This window comes from Podarcis bocagei, assembly GCF_964188305.1.
Source record: "Podarcis bocagei genome assembly, chromosome: 2".
In the NCBI taxonomy this organism is placed as follows: Eukaryota; Metazoa; Chordata; class Lepidosauria; order Squamata; family Lacertidae; genus Podarcis; species Podarcis bocagei.
In genome coordinates, this window is record NC_138126.1 from 93146576 (window position 1) to 93166275 (window position 19700).

At 40.9% G+C, this 19700-nt stretch overlaps 1 protein-coding gene across 1 annotated transcript in view; it reads right to left on the minus strand.

Annotated features, from left to right (window-relative positions):
* COX10 (cytochrome c oxidase assembly factor heme A:farnesyltransferase COX10) overlaps nt 1-19700 on the minus strand; it is a 93520-nt gene that overhangs the window by 4786 nt on the left and 69034 nt on the right. Inside the window, exon 6 of the mRNA XM_081183862.1 lies at nt 7327-7559. Within this exon, the coding sequence (XP_081039988.1) occupies nt 7327-7559 (233 nt within the window). The remainder of the gene's footprint in view (nt 1-7326; nt 7560-19700) is intronic.

Consider the following 19700-nt stretch of genomic DNA (forward strand, 5'->3'; position numbering starts at 1 on the left):
GTAAGACAGAATGCAGCAATTTGTCAAGATGCATTTTGCATAACTCAATAGGACTGAAGGTTTTGTGGTGGGAGAAAGGAAGAAATACTAGGGTACAAGAATAGATGAAAATCTAAAATATATCTGTTTCCACAACAGGACCCCCTTTCCGTTTCTTCCTTCACCTTTGGGTTGGGGGATGCTCTGGAGCAGATATTTGGGGCACGCAGGGAGCTGCATGGGAGAGGAGAGGAAGGGGGAAGCGAGTTCAAATGGGTCTTACTGCCAAAAGTGACCATAAGATTGCAGTCTCAATCTCTTTAAACAGAATCTATATCCCTTGATCAAACCAAATGGAAACAGTCAAGTGAATTTTCAGCAAGTTTTGAGTACAAAGGTTCTCTCTCTCATAGACACATATGGAGATCAAGTGTAGGGGCAATGATGGAAAATACCTGTTTTGTGTTATTCTGTAGGGTGCCTTGTGATGTTTTGTAGGATGTGGTGCCACAAGTAAATTTCCCCCAGATGATCTAAATCTTCTTGCAGACAGGGAAGGAAGTCTTTCAGGTAACCTGGCCCTGAGTTGTTCAGGGTTTTATATGTTAGTAACAAGACCTTGTACATGACTGGCTAGCTGCACAGCAGCTGCTCCTTACGCACAGGTGTAAAATTATGTGTGCATCAAGGTGTTCCACTCAACCACCTGGGCACAGGATTCTCCAAAAGCCTCCAGACCAGTCTTAGGGGAAGTCCCACAAAGAACAAATTATAGGAGTCCAATTGTAAAGTTACCAATGCATGAATCATAGTGGCCAAGTTTAAAACATGTTTTATTTGTTACCACAACCAATTAGAATGGTTGATTGGGAAACATATGAATGAGAAAGTGAGAAACTTTATTTATATCAACACCAGGTCCAATAGGTGGATAAGAGCACCAACATTCAGGAGGGTTCACAAGGAAGGGGTGGGCGTGTGGTGAAGTGCAGAACAAGGCATAAATCTTCCGTAGAAGATGTTGACTGCATGTTACTTTGCCACGCATGCTCATTTGCATCTCTCCTACTCCAGCATCTGCTACATCTTAGTCGTTATATATGCTAGTGGCAAACAAGCCATTTGCAATATTCAAAGTCTTACTTCTTCTATGGTACCCATATATCATGTTGGTGCCTCTGAATGTAGCAGTGGCTATGAAGACCAAAAACACAGTCAAAATAAAGGTTGTGAATTTGAAGCATAGACGTTTGACCACAATCCAGTCAAGGCAAGTCTCGGCTGTTTCCAATGACCACTGTTTTGAAACCATGTCCAGGTGTAGCGAGGAAATGATGACGGCATTTAACAGTTATCATTTATACAGCACCATCAATATGCATAGTTCCCTATGGAGAATTAAAAAAAACACAGAGCCCTGATCAGCTTATCATCTTAAGACTTGCCGTGGGGTGGATGGGAAGAATAGAAGGAGAGACATAAAGTGGCAGTAAGGGTGAACATGGGCAGGATATGCCTTGAGCTTCATTACAAGTGCTTAGGCTTGGTTTCGGCAGAGGAAGAATAGTAAGTGTCTGTGTCAAAGTTCATCAAGGAAACTGAATTTGGGGAAAGAGTCTGAAGGAAATAAGATGCAGCATCAAATGGTTTCTGGAGGCAGTTCTAGGCACTGAAGATGTGGGGAACAGACAAAGGATGGTGGAGATGGAAAAGTGAAGATTATGGGGATGGATATGCAGGCAGAATAATCAGGGGAGGCAGAGTAATGAAGGCAAGGACAAATGTTTGTGCTAGATCCAGGAATGGAGGAGGTAAGAAAGGGTGTCATGTGGTCTCAGTGAATACAGAGCTGAATGATTTTGGTCAGAGGCAAGGGAATAGGTGGGAATGTGATCGTAGAGATGCAAAGACTGTAGCAGTTAAGGTGGGAGATGACTGGAAGTTCCAGCAAGGCTGCAAGACAGGAAAGGCCATATTTTTGCAAGGCACTAAGGGAAGTTCACCAACTTGCTTGCAAGAGGATATTTTTAACACTTTTTAAACTCAACACAACTTTAAAAAGTTAATTTTAGCTCTCTAAACCTCAAACACTGCCTTTTCTTAAGCCAATGCAATTTTCCTGCTACTACTCTGGTGCCCCCTACTGGTTGCTTCATAATGCATATTTGGGAGGTGAGGTGAACTGGAGCAGCTGTCCCATATGGGCCATTGAATATTCTTTATTTGGAAGATGAAAGCACTTGGAACTTAACACAGCTGTGTACAGTGTGTAGGTGACAATGAATGTGCTGAGTGGGCTTCGACTTTGATTGCATCAGTCCCTCAGGTGTCCCAATAGCAGAATCACTATCGCTTTTGTGTCTGCAAAAGAAAGCGTGGGTGGGGGAGGCAAATAATCGACTGACTTTTGTCTTATTAAATTTAAAACAGCTGCCTACTAGCCCTGCCCATCTGCCTCCACATTTACTACATGGAGCAACGGGGCCCTCTGCCTTTGTACGTCCTATGCTCACAGATCAATGATGACATACCTCTGTCTTTTGTACAAACTGAGTAAGAGGCTTCTTGGATCATCATTTTGAAGAGGAAGAGAAGTCTCAAGCCTCTGCTAAGGTCAATCAATGCCAGCCCACATCTCTAGGCCTCTATTTCTACAGCCAGGATAATGTGCTCCAGGCAAAAATTTGTCTTTTTCTCTAAAACTGCTCAGTTACACATTTTGCCAGCAGGCTGTTCAAAACATGATCCAGTTAATTAAAATAATAATAAAAAAACATTTGAAGGAAATAGGAGCAAAGTTCAGTGTCACTTATTCTGAACAAAGTGAGGTCCTCTCTTTACTGCTCTCCTTCCGGGCAGACAAGGGCTATACAAATGAGGAAAGGCTCTACACAATTGTCCTTTTCCTCTCTCTTCACTGTTTTGTTGCTAAACCCATCCATCTGCCAAATGTCACTTGCTGATAAGAACTGCCCAGTTTAAAATCCCCCCCCCCCCCGTTGTAAATAGATGTTGGCTGACATAATTAATGTCTAGCCCACAACCCAATTTGAATTACAAAGTCAAGGCAATTTGAAAATCAGCCTCTGCGTGATTACCGTTGGTACATACACAGGCAGTCTATAAATTCCATAGCCCCAGGAATTATTTAAATTTTCAGAAAATGAATGAAAATCAGGACAAGATGTCTTTCAGGAAAACAGAAGGTAAAAGTGGGGCATCTGAGATAAACTAAATAGTCTCTTGAGATAAACATTCTTGGGAGCAGTAATACCAATGGCTCCAGGCCACTGTGGGTCTCTAACGTCTGTTACATTTGCGAGGCTGTTATCTGCTCTGCCACCACCGCCTACCCAGAGTAAATCCCCTTAACTGATAAAGCACATTATGGCAGAGATCCCCGCTTGTCACTTCAAGCAAACTGGGTGGCGCAGAATTGGATGTGCTTTCATGGCACCGGGTTGCTATGTTCTGCAGTCTCCTGAGTACACTTCAGATGCTGGGAGCTAGCCACCACTCCTGAAAGGATACCAGACCCTATTGCTTTCATAAGGAAATGTGGTAATGCCAAGACTGAGTCCCAGGCTGTACAACACACAGTATGAAATTCCCCATTACAATATTTAAACTTCTTCTTTTTTTAAAAAAGGGCATATTATTAATATTCCTCTTTTTGGCCGTGTTACTAAACACAAGCCATGATCTCCTGCCAGCAAGAGAGAAGCTTGATCTGAGTCTTACTGCTTCTGTAAAAATAAGACTGCTTTGTTCTTTTGGCATTTTCCACCAGCCTCCCATTTCCTGTCATGATAATGTTCTTCCTTCTTGAAACCGGGGGGGGGGGGGGGAGATACTGGAGATGGGGTTCCCTTTTGGGGAGTGAAATTCTCTGAGAGATGCTGGTCCCAGCCAATGAACCTGATTAAATTTAACACTTGTGCAATTTCTGCTACCACAGTTGACAATAAAATCGACTCTGAGCATTGTCAGTTTAAACCTGGCCAATTTTAGCCAACCAATGCTCACAGAGAAAGGTTCACATTTTGATCCTGAACTGTTCCCTAGGAAAAAGTTATATGATGTGGCAAGCGCTCAAGACTGGAACTGATCAAGTAAACATACAGTCTGCTTGAGCAATGGCGGCAGCATTGGCTAGATGCCCTCTCCTCCCTACCTCCCTGGAGAAGCAGGAGACAGTTTTGATAGTAAAATGAAGGAAGGATGAAGAAGTGATTCACCTTGCATGACTGGCTTTAGCGTAACAACCAGAAAAGAATTGGACTGCTTTCTTGAGAAGAAGCTTCCCAATAAAAAGTAAAACATGGCAAGCACTATGGGCAGCCTTAAAATTTCTTTCTCCCCAGCTTTATGTTCCTTATCGCTGCTCAGTAGGGTAGGCTCTTTCCCCTTCTTTTTAACAAGGTGCAAATGTATTCCCACGCTTCTACCTAAAGCCAGGTTGCTTCAGTTAGTTAATTAGGAAACATTAATGGGTTCCAGAGATGTGGCTTACATGATGTGGAAGCAGATGGCATACTCAGCTTGTCCATACCAAAAGGCATTCCTAACATCTATATGAAACTATCAACCAACTGCAGGCATGAGCCTTTAATCAAAGAAATAGTTTCTGTACATGGATACCTCCCCCCCCGCCCTCCTGCAAATAAGCCTATGGTTGAGCGTTTTGAGTGGGAAGGGGCAGAGAAGATCCAATGCTTAGCTATTATGAGAGAACATGGGCTAAAAAGCTTCTTCTGAGATTGGCCACTATTACCTATTCCAGTGCTCCCCCCCCCCGGGGGTACTCAAGGGTATGCAGTACAGGGACCTCTCCCTCCTCCCAAATATTAAAAGTGTGGCACTTACTGTAATAACTTCATGAGCACTGCCATAACTACTCAGAGTTATGTATATAAATAACATGTATAATTGGCCTAGATTCAACTAACAAGTCCTGCTTGCGGAAGCCAACATTTGGTGCTAGTTTCTGACACTTGGAGAGAGACAGATAGGGTTGGGCATTTTCCATATCAAGAAAGAAAATAAAATTCAGATTCTGTATTAGGGAATAATCCAAACTCCATGGTCAGAGTTATCTGTGTATATTGCCAACACGGCATGTATTTGCTTAGCAAGGTATCTGTACCTTTTAACAGTGAGATTTTCAAGGAATTTGGGTTTGGTTTTAGTGAGATGGAGAACAGAGGGGAAGGCAGAGAGGCAGCAGAAGCCACAGGACTTGTAATTGCAGCCAGAAACACAGTGCAGATAAGTGAACATGACAACTGTACAGCAGAAGCCCTGCTTTGGTTGTTGAGCATTCACTAGTCATGTCACAGAGGACACACAGCTTCTAATATGAGTTAATCATCTGAATTAAACTTCTTTGTCTCCTTCACTGCAGAAAGGCTATAGTTACGACCTTCTTGCATTTTCATCTTGATTTTTTCTACCATGTTCCCCTGGTTCATAACTGAGTCTGTTCACATTGTCTCTCCTTTCTATTACTCTGATCACTTGTGCCGAGAACAACAAATGCTTTGCAATGCTAAGAATACAACATGCCCCCCAAAAGGCTGGTCACCTCAGAAAGCTTCATTAGGACTGATCCTGCATTTTCAGGTCTCTGTAGCCTTTGCTTCAAAAGCAGCAGCATCAATGAAGGGAGCAGGCCCACTGAGCTAACACAACATTTCTCTGATCTTGTTGCAGAAATCTGAGATCCTATCGTGACACACACTGCAAAAAGAATCACAAGAGCACTGCAAAACCGAAGGTTATGTTTGATCTTCAAACTAGGAGGAGTCACATAATCCTGGTTGACTTTTGGCTAACTCGGTGATGAATAGTTCCTGTAGAAACACAGAGCATATGAGCACAGAAGAGGGAGAGAAGGATAAAGGCTTGCACTTACATATGCCTGAGGGCCAAACTGCACACAACACTAAATGCATCACTTGGAAGCATGGCAAGTTTTTTTAATTAAAAAAAAATAGTAATAGGTGCAGGGGAGAGACCTGCAGCTTTAATCCTTCCATCCCAAGTTGTGATCTCAACAAAGTTTGTCCATTTGCAGTGTTATTAGTATGAGGGAGAGTACAAGCTCACTTTTGGACCAATGGAAAGCTTGAAAGCAGGACAATTGTTCCCTAGCAACTGCTATTCGGGGGCCACTAAGACGGACTTAGCAGCTCTCTTTAATCATTATCCTTTCACATGATTACAACTAAGAGAGGGGAGAGCAGGGCTGCACTCTGTGGCCCTGCCCTGTGTCCTAAAGATCTGAGGGCTCCTTGGGTGGCTTAGAATCCTGTGGCTACATGCACAGAACCAGGCTCCCCATATTTCAGACCTTTAAGCCCTAGTCTTCAGCAGCTGAATAGGGATGGTTGTTAGGAGAATTAGGGATGTTTTCCCCCAATGTAAGTCACTTCATGCTGACTTACACTAAACTGCGCTTGTCATTTTATTGCCAGTTCACCCAGTTAAGAAAGATCATTTTGGAACTCCTGGAACTCTTTTTTGCTTTTACCACTTGGCCACCTCACTGCTTAGCTCTAATGCAAGTTTAATTATGAGCTAGTTAAAAAGTACTGGTTCTAATAGAGCACACTTTTCTCATCCCTCCACTGTGAGAACAGTCAATTTATTCCTACTCTCTGCCATTGTTTTGATCCTAAGTGCTAGTAGCCTGGCTCCTTTTTGGTTCAAGCGGAACCTGTCCCTTTTGTATACGCTTGGCTTATTACAAAACCTTCTCCAGTGCCTAAGAAGTCAAAAGCTGTCCTTTGACACTGCAATCTTAGGCATGCATTGAAATGCCTCAGCTTTGCCTGTCTACCTGGCACTGCAAATAGGGCAGGTAGAATTCTGGAGGAAGCAATTCTGAATTTCAGCTTCTTGCTTACCCACCTAAAGTTTGCTTCCAATACTGCACAACTACATTTCCCCATTTCACTGGTGCTGACGTGCATCATGACTGTCATCTTCACTCTGACGGTATCTACCAGTCTAACTAGATGAAACGTGACTTCTACAACCTTTGCACCAGGTAGGCAAGTCATTATGCAGTCTACACACCCCTGTTGGCCTATGACTGAACTGAATGGGTCCTGAACCTAAGACAGTCTTGGTTTTTTTTACTGCAAAATGCCAAGTCAGTGGAAGAGAGAGTCATGCAGTACACAGTGAAATATGCAGATCCTAGATAATGCGAATGATACTAATGGGCATTGGTTAAAAGGACATCTCTCTATTGGGAATGAAGTCATTCAATTGGCCCTAAGAGGAAGACACTCAATTCTCTTCCTCTTCATGGTCCCATTTCCCCCCCAGAGTAATTCTCACCTGCATCCAGACTGCCGGTTGCTGCTGTCCAACCCATAATTGGGGGAATAGCACCAACCACAGCTCCTACCCATGTATTGACAATGCTAATTCTTTTCAGCGGTGTGTAACAGCATGTGTACAGGATGATGTTGAAGGCTCCCAGGGCTGCAGTAAGAGGATTTACTCCGAAGGTGAGCAGAGCTATTCCTGGAACAGCACAGGAGGCAGCGAAAGACACAGCAAGCAAAGGGCTGTAAAAAAGAAAGAAAGAAAGAAACAAGAAAATGTAAAAATATGTTAGTGAAAGGATCTGAGGGCAGATTTTTATTACTGTTACCTTTTTATCCAATGCTTTCCTGATAATTCTTTTTTATTAAGAAATCTTAAATCGGGCAACAGTGATAACCACAGAATAAATGTACATTTAGCAAACACCTACTAGAGCATAACTTCTTCTTCACTGGTGTACAGAGAACAATCAGCAAATTTGACCAGCAGGCAAAACAGGTCAGGTGCAGTCCAATTCAGACTGGTCTTGACTTAGTTTTTGTCTTCTCGCTCCTGCCAGGGGATGTTGAGGGAATTTGAGGAAGCTATATAGGCAGCGGAGCTTCCCTTCCTGGGAATTTAGGCAGGTGTGTATGCAAGTTGCCATTAGGCATGTTAAAGCTAAACATTCACCTAGAGACAGACACACAACAACTATTACATTGTTTATAGCATAGTGAAAGAAACATGCCTACATATTACCCAAGCTTTAATTACACAATGTAATACTTTCAACAGAAATTTGTGTTCAAAATTTATTGCCCTGATTTAGCAGAATTTATCGGAATCCTAGAAGCTTAAACTATGGGTTTCACTAAAGTTCCAGATCTGGCTACGTCAACTCTTGACAGTGGGGAAGAAACTATTTTTAATAAAGCATCTAAATGTTTGGTGTAGATTTTTATAGCCCCACACAGACCAGTCACCTCATAGTGTTTTATACACAATTGCAAAATAAGCCTAAGCATGGATGTGCACGGATCGTGTTAGAATGCGGAGAAGGAATAAATGTCTGCCTTCAATTTAACTTTTAATTAAATGGACCAGGCCAACAATTTGATAAGCTGGAACATGATTTTACCAGCTTTACAAACCCAATTGTGGATTTTGCCGATTTAATTTAGTGGAATGCAATGTTTATCAGATTTTTCTCACAAGCTTCTGAGCCAAGAAAAAATGTTCTTTTGAATACATGCAGCTTTCAGTGAACCCATTCAAGCACTGATCTTGTAACACTTGGACCTATATTTACACAACAACATTAGTTAAGAAGTGACAGAGTTTTGTCATGTGAATCTAGCACCCTGGAAATGGAGGCAAGCTCATCACTTGATCACTTGGCTCAAGTATCTGTGTAAAGATAGCTGAATGTACTGATGATGAAGTTCAGAGGGAAGGGAAGAGAAAAAGACAGGAATTTTGTTACCACTTCAGATGAGCTATAAAGGATGCTGTACTCTGAACATTGTTGAAACAGAAAATAGCAAAAACAGGACACTGAAACATTTTTTAAAAGCATGTTCCTCAATTGTTCAGTGACACTTCTGAAACTTTTTTTTTTTTTGAAGCAGACAGTAAGTTCCCCCCTTTTCAATTTTCATGGATTAATGTGATCTAGAGTTAGGAGTGAGTAGCCATGTTTGGTGATACCAAATTGTTCACGGTGCTTAAAACAAAAAGGGATTGTGATGAGCTCCAAAAGAATCTCTCCAAACTAAGCGAACACGAAAACATTAAAATCCAAATGGAAAATCTTGTGAATGCAGAACTTGCTTTTAAAAATATGAATTATATTTTTTATATCTATTTACGCTCTGGACATGCCTTTCTTAGGTTTGCACCATTTCATGAGACATAAAAATAAGTCAAGTGTCAACTCTTTGAGGAGCTGGTAGAACACTCTGTGAAAGCCAATAATATAGGGCTTGAGAGATTTTTATGGAAAAACACAACTACTTGCCTGTAATAGGGCTGGCTGTTATTTACCAATTTTCCATATTACTAAATTGACCCCAGAAGCCGTGATGTGCAAATATCCTTTGCTATTGCAATAGGTGAGGTACAGCTAAAGGCCTAATATTAAAAGCCATGTTCATGCTAGGGAGATGTAAAACTTGAAGCACTTTCTACATGGACTAGATGTTTGCATCTGGAATTTGGAAAGGCTTCTTTCATCCAGGAAACAATATTCTGCAGTATTGACTCTGCAATATTTAATTCCAGAAGGGGAGACCTTTTTTCACAATGTGCAATAGAAAAACAGGGGCACGTTTCCCCCACCCGCCCTTGGAAATTCAATGCAGTCACACTCTGAAGAGTACCTGTTTGACAGTGACAGATCCCACGGGAGACAATATGTTCCATTTCCCTTAGTGTAACATCTGCTCTGTTGACAAGTCATAAGCAGATTTTTTTTCCTGTTTGCAGACATAGCCTGGGACCTGATGATCCAGCTGGTGTGTTTTATCCATTTCTAAAATCACTAGGGGTGTGTGTGTGGGTGGGTGGGTGGGTGTAATCGGGAGTTAGGAGAGAACTTTGATGAGGTATGAACAGGATATACGTGGTGTGCTTGATGTACCACCCTGTAAGGCAAAAGGCTGTCAAAGCCAGCTCATATTCACAAAACAAGTAAATTCCATGAAAATTTGCACAGCTGCCTTGACTTTGGCAGTGCTCTGAACCACCACCTCAAGAGTGCCCAAGGGCACACAACCAGCTTCTGCTGAAGACAGAGAATATTGTTACTTTACAGAACAGGTTATTTCACTTGCTTTTCACAGTTACCAAGCCAGGGCCCTTCATAAGCTACATACAGATGAGCCAAAGTGCAGCATATGCCACCCTACATTTTTTTAACTTCACTTCAAGAAAGGAAGCACAGAGAAACAGCTGCACATTTTAGAACATAGAACATACCCAAAGCCATAGCAGTAATCAGTGTGTCTACCTTGAGAGCTGCTTTCTGCATAGTGGACACTATTGGTTAAAAGGACATCTCTATTCCAGAAATCAAATTATGAACATATGCCCCTGGTCTATTTGGGCTGGCAGTGGATCTTTGAGGTCTCGGGTAAAGGTCTTTCCCAGCCCTGCTCATTCAGCTCCTATTCAACACAATATACCAAGAACTGAATGTGGAAAATGATGCATGGGAGGCATAATAAGAACCTGCTGAAGGATAGGGTACAAAAATAAAATGGTAATAAAATGGAATTTGCTCCTCCACTGAGCTATGGGAACCATTTTCTTAGGCCTCTGCTTCTGCACAGCCAGTTTAGTTTTAAAAGATGCTGTCTGTCATTATTACTATTATTTAAATCACCATCACATTATGGCAGGAAGGAGAAGCAACCTGTGTCAAGGAAGCCCATGACCTTTGCATAGCTAAGAGCCACTGTCTGTGTATTATTTGGTGCACCATGTAATCTTAAGGAATATGCAACATGCCTCCCCCTTGGCTCTGCAAGGATTACATCTCACAGGCAGTGGGAGTGACTAAAAGCTTACTGGGGAAAGATACGCCTGAATGGAGTGAATAATCAGAGAGCTTTTTCCGTCCAAAGCTCACTGACATTTGTCTCTAATAGCGTTTGGCTGGGGCAGAGCCCCTCTAACCTCATGCCATCAACAGGGACTGCAGGACAGTGAAATAAAAAGGCTGCTTTCCTGCTCATTTAGATCAAGCTGCCACTGACACAGCAGGGCTTCCCAAAAATTGTCTGTCAGTCTGGGAAAGAACCATTCAACGATAGCTTTGGTGGGAAGGCAATCCCCTGTGAGTAAGAATCAAGTATCCATGCCCTGCACAATTGCTATGCATTCATATGGAACCCTACTCATCCTGGGCAGTGGACAGCAGTCGGTATTACAAAACCAAACCAAAACCACAGAGGCTTTTTTTTGGCACCTAATTCATGTGAGACTATAAATCCTATGAATCAAGGGCTTTTGTTACAATGAACTGGTTAAACTGTGTTTATATTTTATTGTTTTGAGACAGCTAAATATTGTCTTCCAGTGCTGAATAGCAACATGATCATGGACTTATTTCTGAATTTATCCAGGTCCATCACAATGTATTGCTCAGCAGCTCTCACTGTGCCATGAAAGAAAGAAAAAATCGATCTATAGGAACTGGCAGACAACACAGTTGGTGAAAACAGGCTTCCGCTGTTCTTTACAAACATAATTAAGAAATGAATTGGAGGTTGAGGGAGCTACAGATTGGACATCCATAAATTAAGCCTAAAAACAGGCATTGATTAACTTCTCAGCCCTTATTACACTTTCTCTGCTGCATAAATGGAGATGTAAGCATGCATGCACGCACACGGTTGTTGAACTCTTAAGTGCATTCAAGGAAATGCTTGTGCAATTCAACCTTCCAATATTATGGAATTTTGATTATTATTTTATTATAATAAATAATGGAATCTCACTAATGGGTACATGTATACCTCCATCTGAACAGGAGTGACAACACCAGCAGCATAAGGGGCTCATTTGTGAGAGACAAAATGCCAGAGCTCTGTGCTTGAGCACTGCTATTTCATTTGGCAGCACAGCCCTGAGCCTCCAAATGGAAGAAATGGTATGTTGAATCAAGCACTGTACATAGCAACTTGGTTGCACACCACTGTTCCAAAATGGACTCTTAATTGTCAACATGCTCAAGGCAGCTTATCCAAAACTGAAGTAAACTCAAAGTGAAGGATAACACTTTCAGAAAATCAGGCACTCTGCCCCACCTTGGGAGAACTGATAGCAACAACATCACAAATGTCTCCTCAGAAGAATGCTGCAATGAGTTTGATAGGACTTACACCCAGGTAAGTGCGGAAAGGATTGCAAGATAAAATGTTCAGGAAGCCTTAATTGCGTAGGCTTCAGGTAACTACACAGATCACCCAAACTCTAATATGTGGCAGCAGACGGTGCATTAAGGATGAATTTCCCCCATCTTGCTAACAAATGACGGTATAAATATTTTATTTTATCTAACATGGTCTTAGCTCATTTTTCCAGTTCCCACGGCAGCTTCTATAAAAGAATTAAAAAAACTAAAAACTAAAAAGAGAGAGCATAAGGGTAAAACAACAGTAAAAAACAAAACAAAAACCTGTTCTTTATCTAGACTCCTACCTAACAGGCAAGACAACAACCCTGAGACTGTATTCATATTCTATAGTGCTCCATGGCATACTCTTTAACACATGCATTGAGACAGCTATCCGCAATGAGACAAAATAGGCATCAACCAGGCAAATGCCCCTAACCAGCTGGCAATGCTAGTCTACACATTTGCATTTAATCAGCCTTCCTTCCTTCTTTCCTTCCTTCCAGTGGTACCTCGTGTTGCGAACCGTCCCCCTTACGAATTCTTTGGGTTACGTGCTCCGCTAACCCGGAAGTAGATGCCCCTTGTTGTGAACTTTGCCCTGGGATGCGAGCGGAAATTGTGCTCCGGCAGCGCGGCAGCAGCAGGAGGCACCATTAGGGAAAGAGTGCCTCATGTTACGAGCAGTTTCCGGTTACGAACGGACCTCCGGAATGGATTAAGTTCGCACCCGGAGGTACCACTGTACTTTTCGGTTGCAGGTACACCAGCAATGAAACACTTTTCTCCCCCAAAGCTATAGTTTCATTTTTGCTGCTGACAATGGGAACAATGTTAAATTCACTTTGCTTTCATTATGTTCTGCGCCAACAGGTAAGTGGGAGCATGACAGTAAAGGTGAGATGGATGCTCCCCAAGACAGGAATTTCATCTGCGTACAACACTGTCAAAACAGTTTATTGTAATAAAAAGAGTCATTGTGAGCACGTTTTTTAAAATGTCAACACTGCACTGATTAGGAAAGGCAGAATCACCAAACAAGTTGTTGTGGAGACAGAACATGAATGAAAGATAGAAGCCTTAATGATGCTGGAAAGGTTTTCAATTTGATGATTCATTTGAACAATGTATTCACATATTGGTTTCTGGGGCAGAAGTGTTAGGCATATAACCTTCAATTAGTTATAAATGCAAACAGACTTCACAAGCCTATTTTCCCCCTTGTCAACATTGTCTCATATAATGCTGTTCAGACTTGAAAGGCTGGGTCCCTCCTACAGTTTCAGCTACATTCACGTAAGCAAAGCTAAACCACATTAAGTACATCTGTAGGGGATGTTTGGGCATAATTACCACACCACTGTACTGTTCACACTTGCAGAGCGGTGTTGTGGACAAGTTTTGAAAGCTCCAAGATCTTTAGAAACAACTTTTCCCAAGGTACCATTGTGTCCTCTGCTGAAAGCAAAGACCTGCATCTTTGCTGTGCTCTCAATGCATTAAGTATGCAGTTGCTCTAGAGCTCTAGACACCTTCTCCACAGCAGGTCCATGGATGGTGAAACTTCAGTAATTTCTACCGATAACTGATGCCTTTACTTTTAGAAGTCATATAGGTATCGTATTATTTCAGATGTATGTATGTTTCTGTACTTAAACCTAAAGGCATTTGTGAGAGAAAAGCATGTCCATTTCCATGGGGGTTCCCCCCCTTATTTCCACTTCTTACCACACTCAGCATCACTCTGGAGGGTCTTCTAATTCTCAATAACATTTTTTAAGTCCCCCCCCCCGGGTCTACACTGGGAAGGGGGAGATGAGAAAGCCCTGATCTATGAGCAGATGTCCACCCACATATCCAACTCCAGAATTTTATTATCTAAACTTTTTTTATAAGGCACCAGTCCTCATGACCAAGGAAGGCTATTTAAAGACCTAAAGCAAATATACAATGACCCCTAATTTTCAAAATTTATGACTTTTATGATTTTGCACAATTACAGTTAGTAACATCAGGGTCTTTGCCACCCAAGCCATATAGAACACTCGCCTACAGTACAAGGAAACACTTCCTGAAGTAACCGAATTGTTCAAATTTCAGAGGGAGATAGGCATCCACAATGAGGTGGAATGGACTGAGAGGGAGAACCTTACCAGTCTCAACCTTTGGTAGAAATCAATATAGGAGTACTTTTGGCTATGCTAGGGTAATCTTTCCCATATCAAAATGCAACCAGGGCAGTACCCTGTCACTCATTAATTTACAACACAAATGGCTCTTGTGCTTTGCCTGGTACTGATTATCCCACCAAGTGCATACAACTACCTTTTAAAAGAACACACACCTGGCATCTATGGCCATTTTGCTAACAAATAAAAATCCCTTCCAGTAGGCACCTATATCCTTTGTTTTATAAAAATTAAAACTGCCTCTTGGACCCCTGGAGATAAGTTCTGCTGGCAGGCACTCAGTCTGACTCTTGAAACTCTTTGTGCCAGTACCACCTGCGGATGCACTACTGTGGTGTATCACAAGTCTGCCATCACAAGTTCAAGCATGCATGAATCTAACACACCTGAACCTACTGTCTTGAGAAATATTGTATCACCCATGTGGTTGGAAGGTCATCTCTGGTGCTGCTGAGTGGGGAAAATGTTTCCCTGAACTGCAGAGTTTCATGGTTAGAGTTACATTTTAAGGTCTAGTGTGTTTCTCCTGCTTTTCCTTCATGGTTTTCAGATAGGAAATGTTTATATTTGAAATAGATCAGATAGGAAATGTTTATATTTGAAATATTGAAACACTTGCAGATATTGAAACACTTGCAGATACAGTACATCTGTATTCTTTATTTTTATTTATATTTTGGTGTATCTGAAGTTGCTCTCTCCCCTTTACATAGAGACTGTACTGTGATATATGCAAAGTCACATTAGTTTATGCTGGGTGCAGGGTGGGGTTTGTGTAAAGTTAAAACTTTTGACGGAGAAGGCTTCCCCTTTATTTATTTTCAGCTTTGTGGTGGTAGTGTGAACATGTGTGCACAATGGGGGGAAATAAAATAAAATAAAGCAAAATCCACTTGAGTAAATGTGCTTTGAAAAGACATGCAGAGTATCTGCTAGCCACTACAAACAACATAATCAGTACAACAAACTGATAATACAATACATCTACTTATGCCAAGAACCAGGAAGAAGCAACCAAACACGATAGAAAAGCATGGGCAGATCTTAACTCTGAGCAAAAGAATGAGTCATTAACTAGAGGTGGAGAAACACTAACCATGACATGGTTCAAACCTAGCCACCATCATCTTTACTTTCCCACAATTCCCGTGTGGTAGGTTGGCATTAGCCTGTCTTCACACACAGATGTATCTGCTTGCCTCCACAAGGTTTGGACTAACTTGAAAATTACAATGAAGGCAGCATTCATAACAAATTAAGGCGTCACCACAAATAATCAAATCCTGGCAATTCCTCAGTGCTGAAAGCACACAGCAACTTGCTCAGCACATCTTTTGAGGGAGTTATATTTACATCTGGAGTAATGCAAACCACATTTACTAGTATTTTCAGAAGGGATGAATAATCTAGTAATAAAAATAATAAAAGTGAAACTAAATCTGGAAGAAATATGCCTCATACCAGTAGCTGTTTTGTGGAAGATTTTTTGTTTGTTTGTTTTGAAGAAAAATAAACAAAAACCTGAAGCCCATAAACTAACTCTTGTTATAGGCACATAGTGTCAGAATTACAACAGATCAACAGCCCATCTGTGTGTGACCACCAGCCATTCAACAAATAGACCCAAAGCTTTAAATCAACACCGTTGTAAAATTGCACATTATGTAATCATTTAATGAAGCTGTATGTGGTGCTTGTCACCTACAAAACGCTTAAACACAGAAAGAGAAAAATATGTTTTTACATTCAATTACTGGTTTTAATCAGAAATTTCCTTCTTGTCTAATGAGATATATCTTCTAATTAAAAGGGAGAAAAAAGCTATAAGCACAAGGATTACAGATTTATTGCTAAAGCTACCTTTTCTTGCTTGATGGGGGACACAGAGGCAATATCAATTACAGCCTTTAAAAGCAGGAAAGCTGGTGTCGCACTTTTTGTCACCATCTTTCCCTGGCTTTCAAGCGCTTATGAACAAGCAGGAAAACTGATGATGAGATCTGCTCTCGCAAAGACACAGAATTACATTAACCAACAGTGTAATGAAGTAAAAGGGCACTCATTTAAGCAAACAAAGTGGGCATTACATGAGGAAGAAAAAATACTAATATGCATATTGACTTATTTCCTCACTCGCTCATGCAAAAAGGTTCATGACTCATGAAAAAGACTGGAGGCTGTTTGGTTTTAAAATTGAAATGCAAAACTAAATAACAGCTTTAATTGAGAACTCAGGCTTCCTCCCATCAATCCAGGGCATTGGGAGAAGGAGTTCCTCTCGGCCACTCATGCCTAAAGCCTGAGAGATGGTGTTGCCCTTGGAGGGAGGCACAAAAATGAGAAATCCTGTCAACTCTTTTCCATGAATTATTTAACTCTCTCTCTACGTTAGAAATAAATAAATTAGGGGTATGCCTGCTCTTGGACATCTAGAGTTGTATTAATCTTCTCAACATAGTAGTTGGTGCCAGGTCAAGAAGGGCAAGATGCAGCAGAAAGCCCTCTATGCAAGTTCTTGGCAGAATGCTGAGCATCTCAGCTATAATATTTGAATTCAAGCCACCAGGCAATAGTAAGGCAAATAAAGAACTCCAAATCTGCCATTGTTGTAATCTGTACAGACTTTTGAGTTTCTAATGTATTAAATGTAGAATTATTAAGATCCTCAGGCATTAGAGGTAAAACACACTTATAAAACTGATAAGAGATTGAGGACAGCTAGAAAAAGTATCTCAAGCAACTCTTTCCCCCTTTGATTTCTCTTTTAGGACAATGTTCCCCTTCTTTCATTGTACTTTACCATCAGCTACTTCATGCTGGCTGCAAATATTCATAACCACATGAAAAAAATATTTTGGAATATATTTTGGGTTAGAGTTCAATCAGACCTTACACTGCAGGGAAAAAAATGTCCTAGGCAGCCTGTGGAATTCCTGAAAGTTAGTGTGTGGATATATAATTTTGAAAACTGCTTGGGTGGCAGGGAGTGGGCAGGGGTAATGAGGAAATTCAGAAGAATATCCCTCTAAATTATCTCTATACAACTATCTCTAAATAACTACATCTAAAATGCTTTTGCTAAAAAATTTAAGCTGGGTTGCAAACTCCCGAAATAGTACAAACATACAACAAAGATATTGATAATTGCATACATCCTTCTAGCTGAGAAGGGGGCTAGTTCTACCAAGTGGTAAAGTGGAGCTCCTAAAACTCCATAGGGACGTAATAAATGGCTCCATGTTTAAAAGCACTTAAGTAAGGAATTTTGACGGTCATCATAATATTTTATCTCCTGATAAAAGGATTTAACAACCAATTGTCTGAAAAGGCAGAGTTGTCTTTGATGTGCACAGGCTTAGAAAAGAAGCACTCTTGAGCTGCTAATATCTCTTTTTGTCTACATGGCAATCCAGACTCATCAGTAATAACTTGAAGGTGGTCTTGATTGATCTTGATTGTTGGAGAGAGATGGAGAATGGACAGTAGGCCGAATATCCCAACACAATGGTGCATTTCTGTTAACTTGCAGACAATTCATGGATGGCACATAACAATAACCCAAATATGACTTAGCATGAAATAGCAGATGTGCAGACTACCAAAGAGGATATTGTGGTAGCTTTTCTCCTTCCCAGTCATTCATCTGCTGTGCTGAGATAAGGAATGTCTAATGTATAGACATGTTTAGCAGGCATGTTTAAAAATTGTCTAGTATACTAATGATAATCTGGCTAGAGAAAAATTACTAATTTAACAAAGGATACTAAACTCAGCACTCAAATCTTAAATCAGATTTCTGACATAAAGTATTATTATCATTATGTATTATATTGGTTATTGTATAAATAGTTAACCTGTGTTTCAGCAACCTATCAGTATGCATGTTTTTCAGGAAATACATTAATCAAAAACTTAGAATCTTAAAAAAAACCCACACAATTATTTAAATAACTTTGATTTATTTTTTTTAGTGATCCAATCTGAATGAAAAGGTTTGGAGAAACAAACTGTCTCTTGGACCCTCGAGATGGCATTTCTACTCCAAGCTATTTTATTTCAGTTGCCAGCAAGTCTACTTATTTGCAAAGGAATAAATATTGGCTTCGGTAAAATATCACATAGCTGTGTGAATTTACTTTTTTTGAAGCAAGGAAATAGCTCAATGGATGGCACCCCAGCTTTGCTGTCAACAGAGAGTATAGAAGCTGTTGTTTGAAAATGTAATTGACATTGTATTTTAACCAAATTGGAGGCAATTAGCTTTCCCAGATCCTAACCAATGTGAGTTGCAGATGTTCCATCTCCTCTGCTCAGAATTAGTGACTTGAGCAGCACTATAAACAAATCAGCTAGGTTTAAAGTAGTCACTTTGTTTTCTGAAAACAGACCGGTCTATTTTTCAAGCTTACATAATTCAGTGCTGGATCAATACATTTTCATGATTTTTTTTTTATTAGGATAGTGAGTGAGCATAAGGCAGGGAACTACAAAGAAATTTAAGGATTGGAATGATGGAACAGAAAGAACTTCTTCTAATCTGTACACCAAAGTTAGATTTCAATCCTACACCCCCCAAAAAAGCTATCACTAGAACGTATACTACTGTATAAGGAAACCCCAGTTCACACGTGTGAGGTGAAAGTGTGGTGGGAAGAGTAGCCTGAGGACCTTCCCTCTCCAGTAGAGATGGTATGCAGCGAACCAACCCCCTGGGCAAACTGCCAATTGTGTGATTCTCCTCCTTGAAAAAAACAAGGGAAGAATCATATGAACTAGGTCTGAGTGCAGCTCAGAGCAAACCATTCTCCAAGTGTGCAATCCTTATGTAGTCAAAATACAGAGCTATTGCATCTGTATGGTAGAAGGAAAGTGCTGCTTCTACTTTATTTCAATGTTGGCTGAAAGTATGATCCAATGCTAAAAGACACCATCACAACCCATTTTACTTAGAGCTGAATTTGATTGCATTGTTGTTGTTTAGTCGTTTAGTCGTGTCCGACTCTTTGTGACCCCATGGACCAGAGCACGCCAGGCACTCCTGTCTTCCACTGCCTCTCGCACTTTGGTCAAACTTATGTTCGTAGCTTCGAGAACACTGTCCAACCATCTCATCCTCGGTCGTCCCCTTCTCCTTGTTTGATTGCATTACTGTATTGAAATAAGATCTGAGTGCAAATGGTACTGAAGTTTCTCAGAAGGTCAATTTTACTTCATACCTTTTGTGTCAAAAGGAAGTTTCCCCTCCCTGCCAAAAGGATTCTTTGGGGTGGGGTGGGGAGTCTGCCAAAGGCCAATTCTCTTCCCTCTCAGGCCCC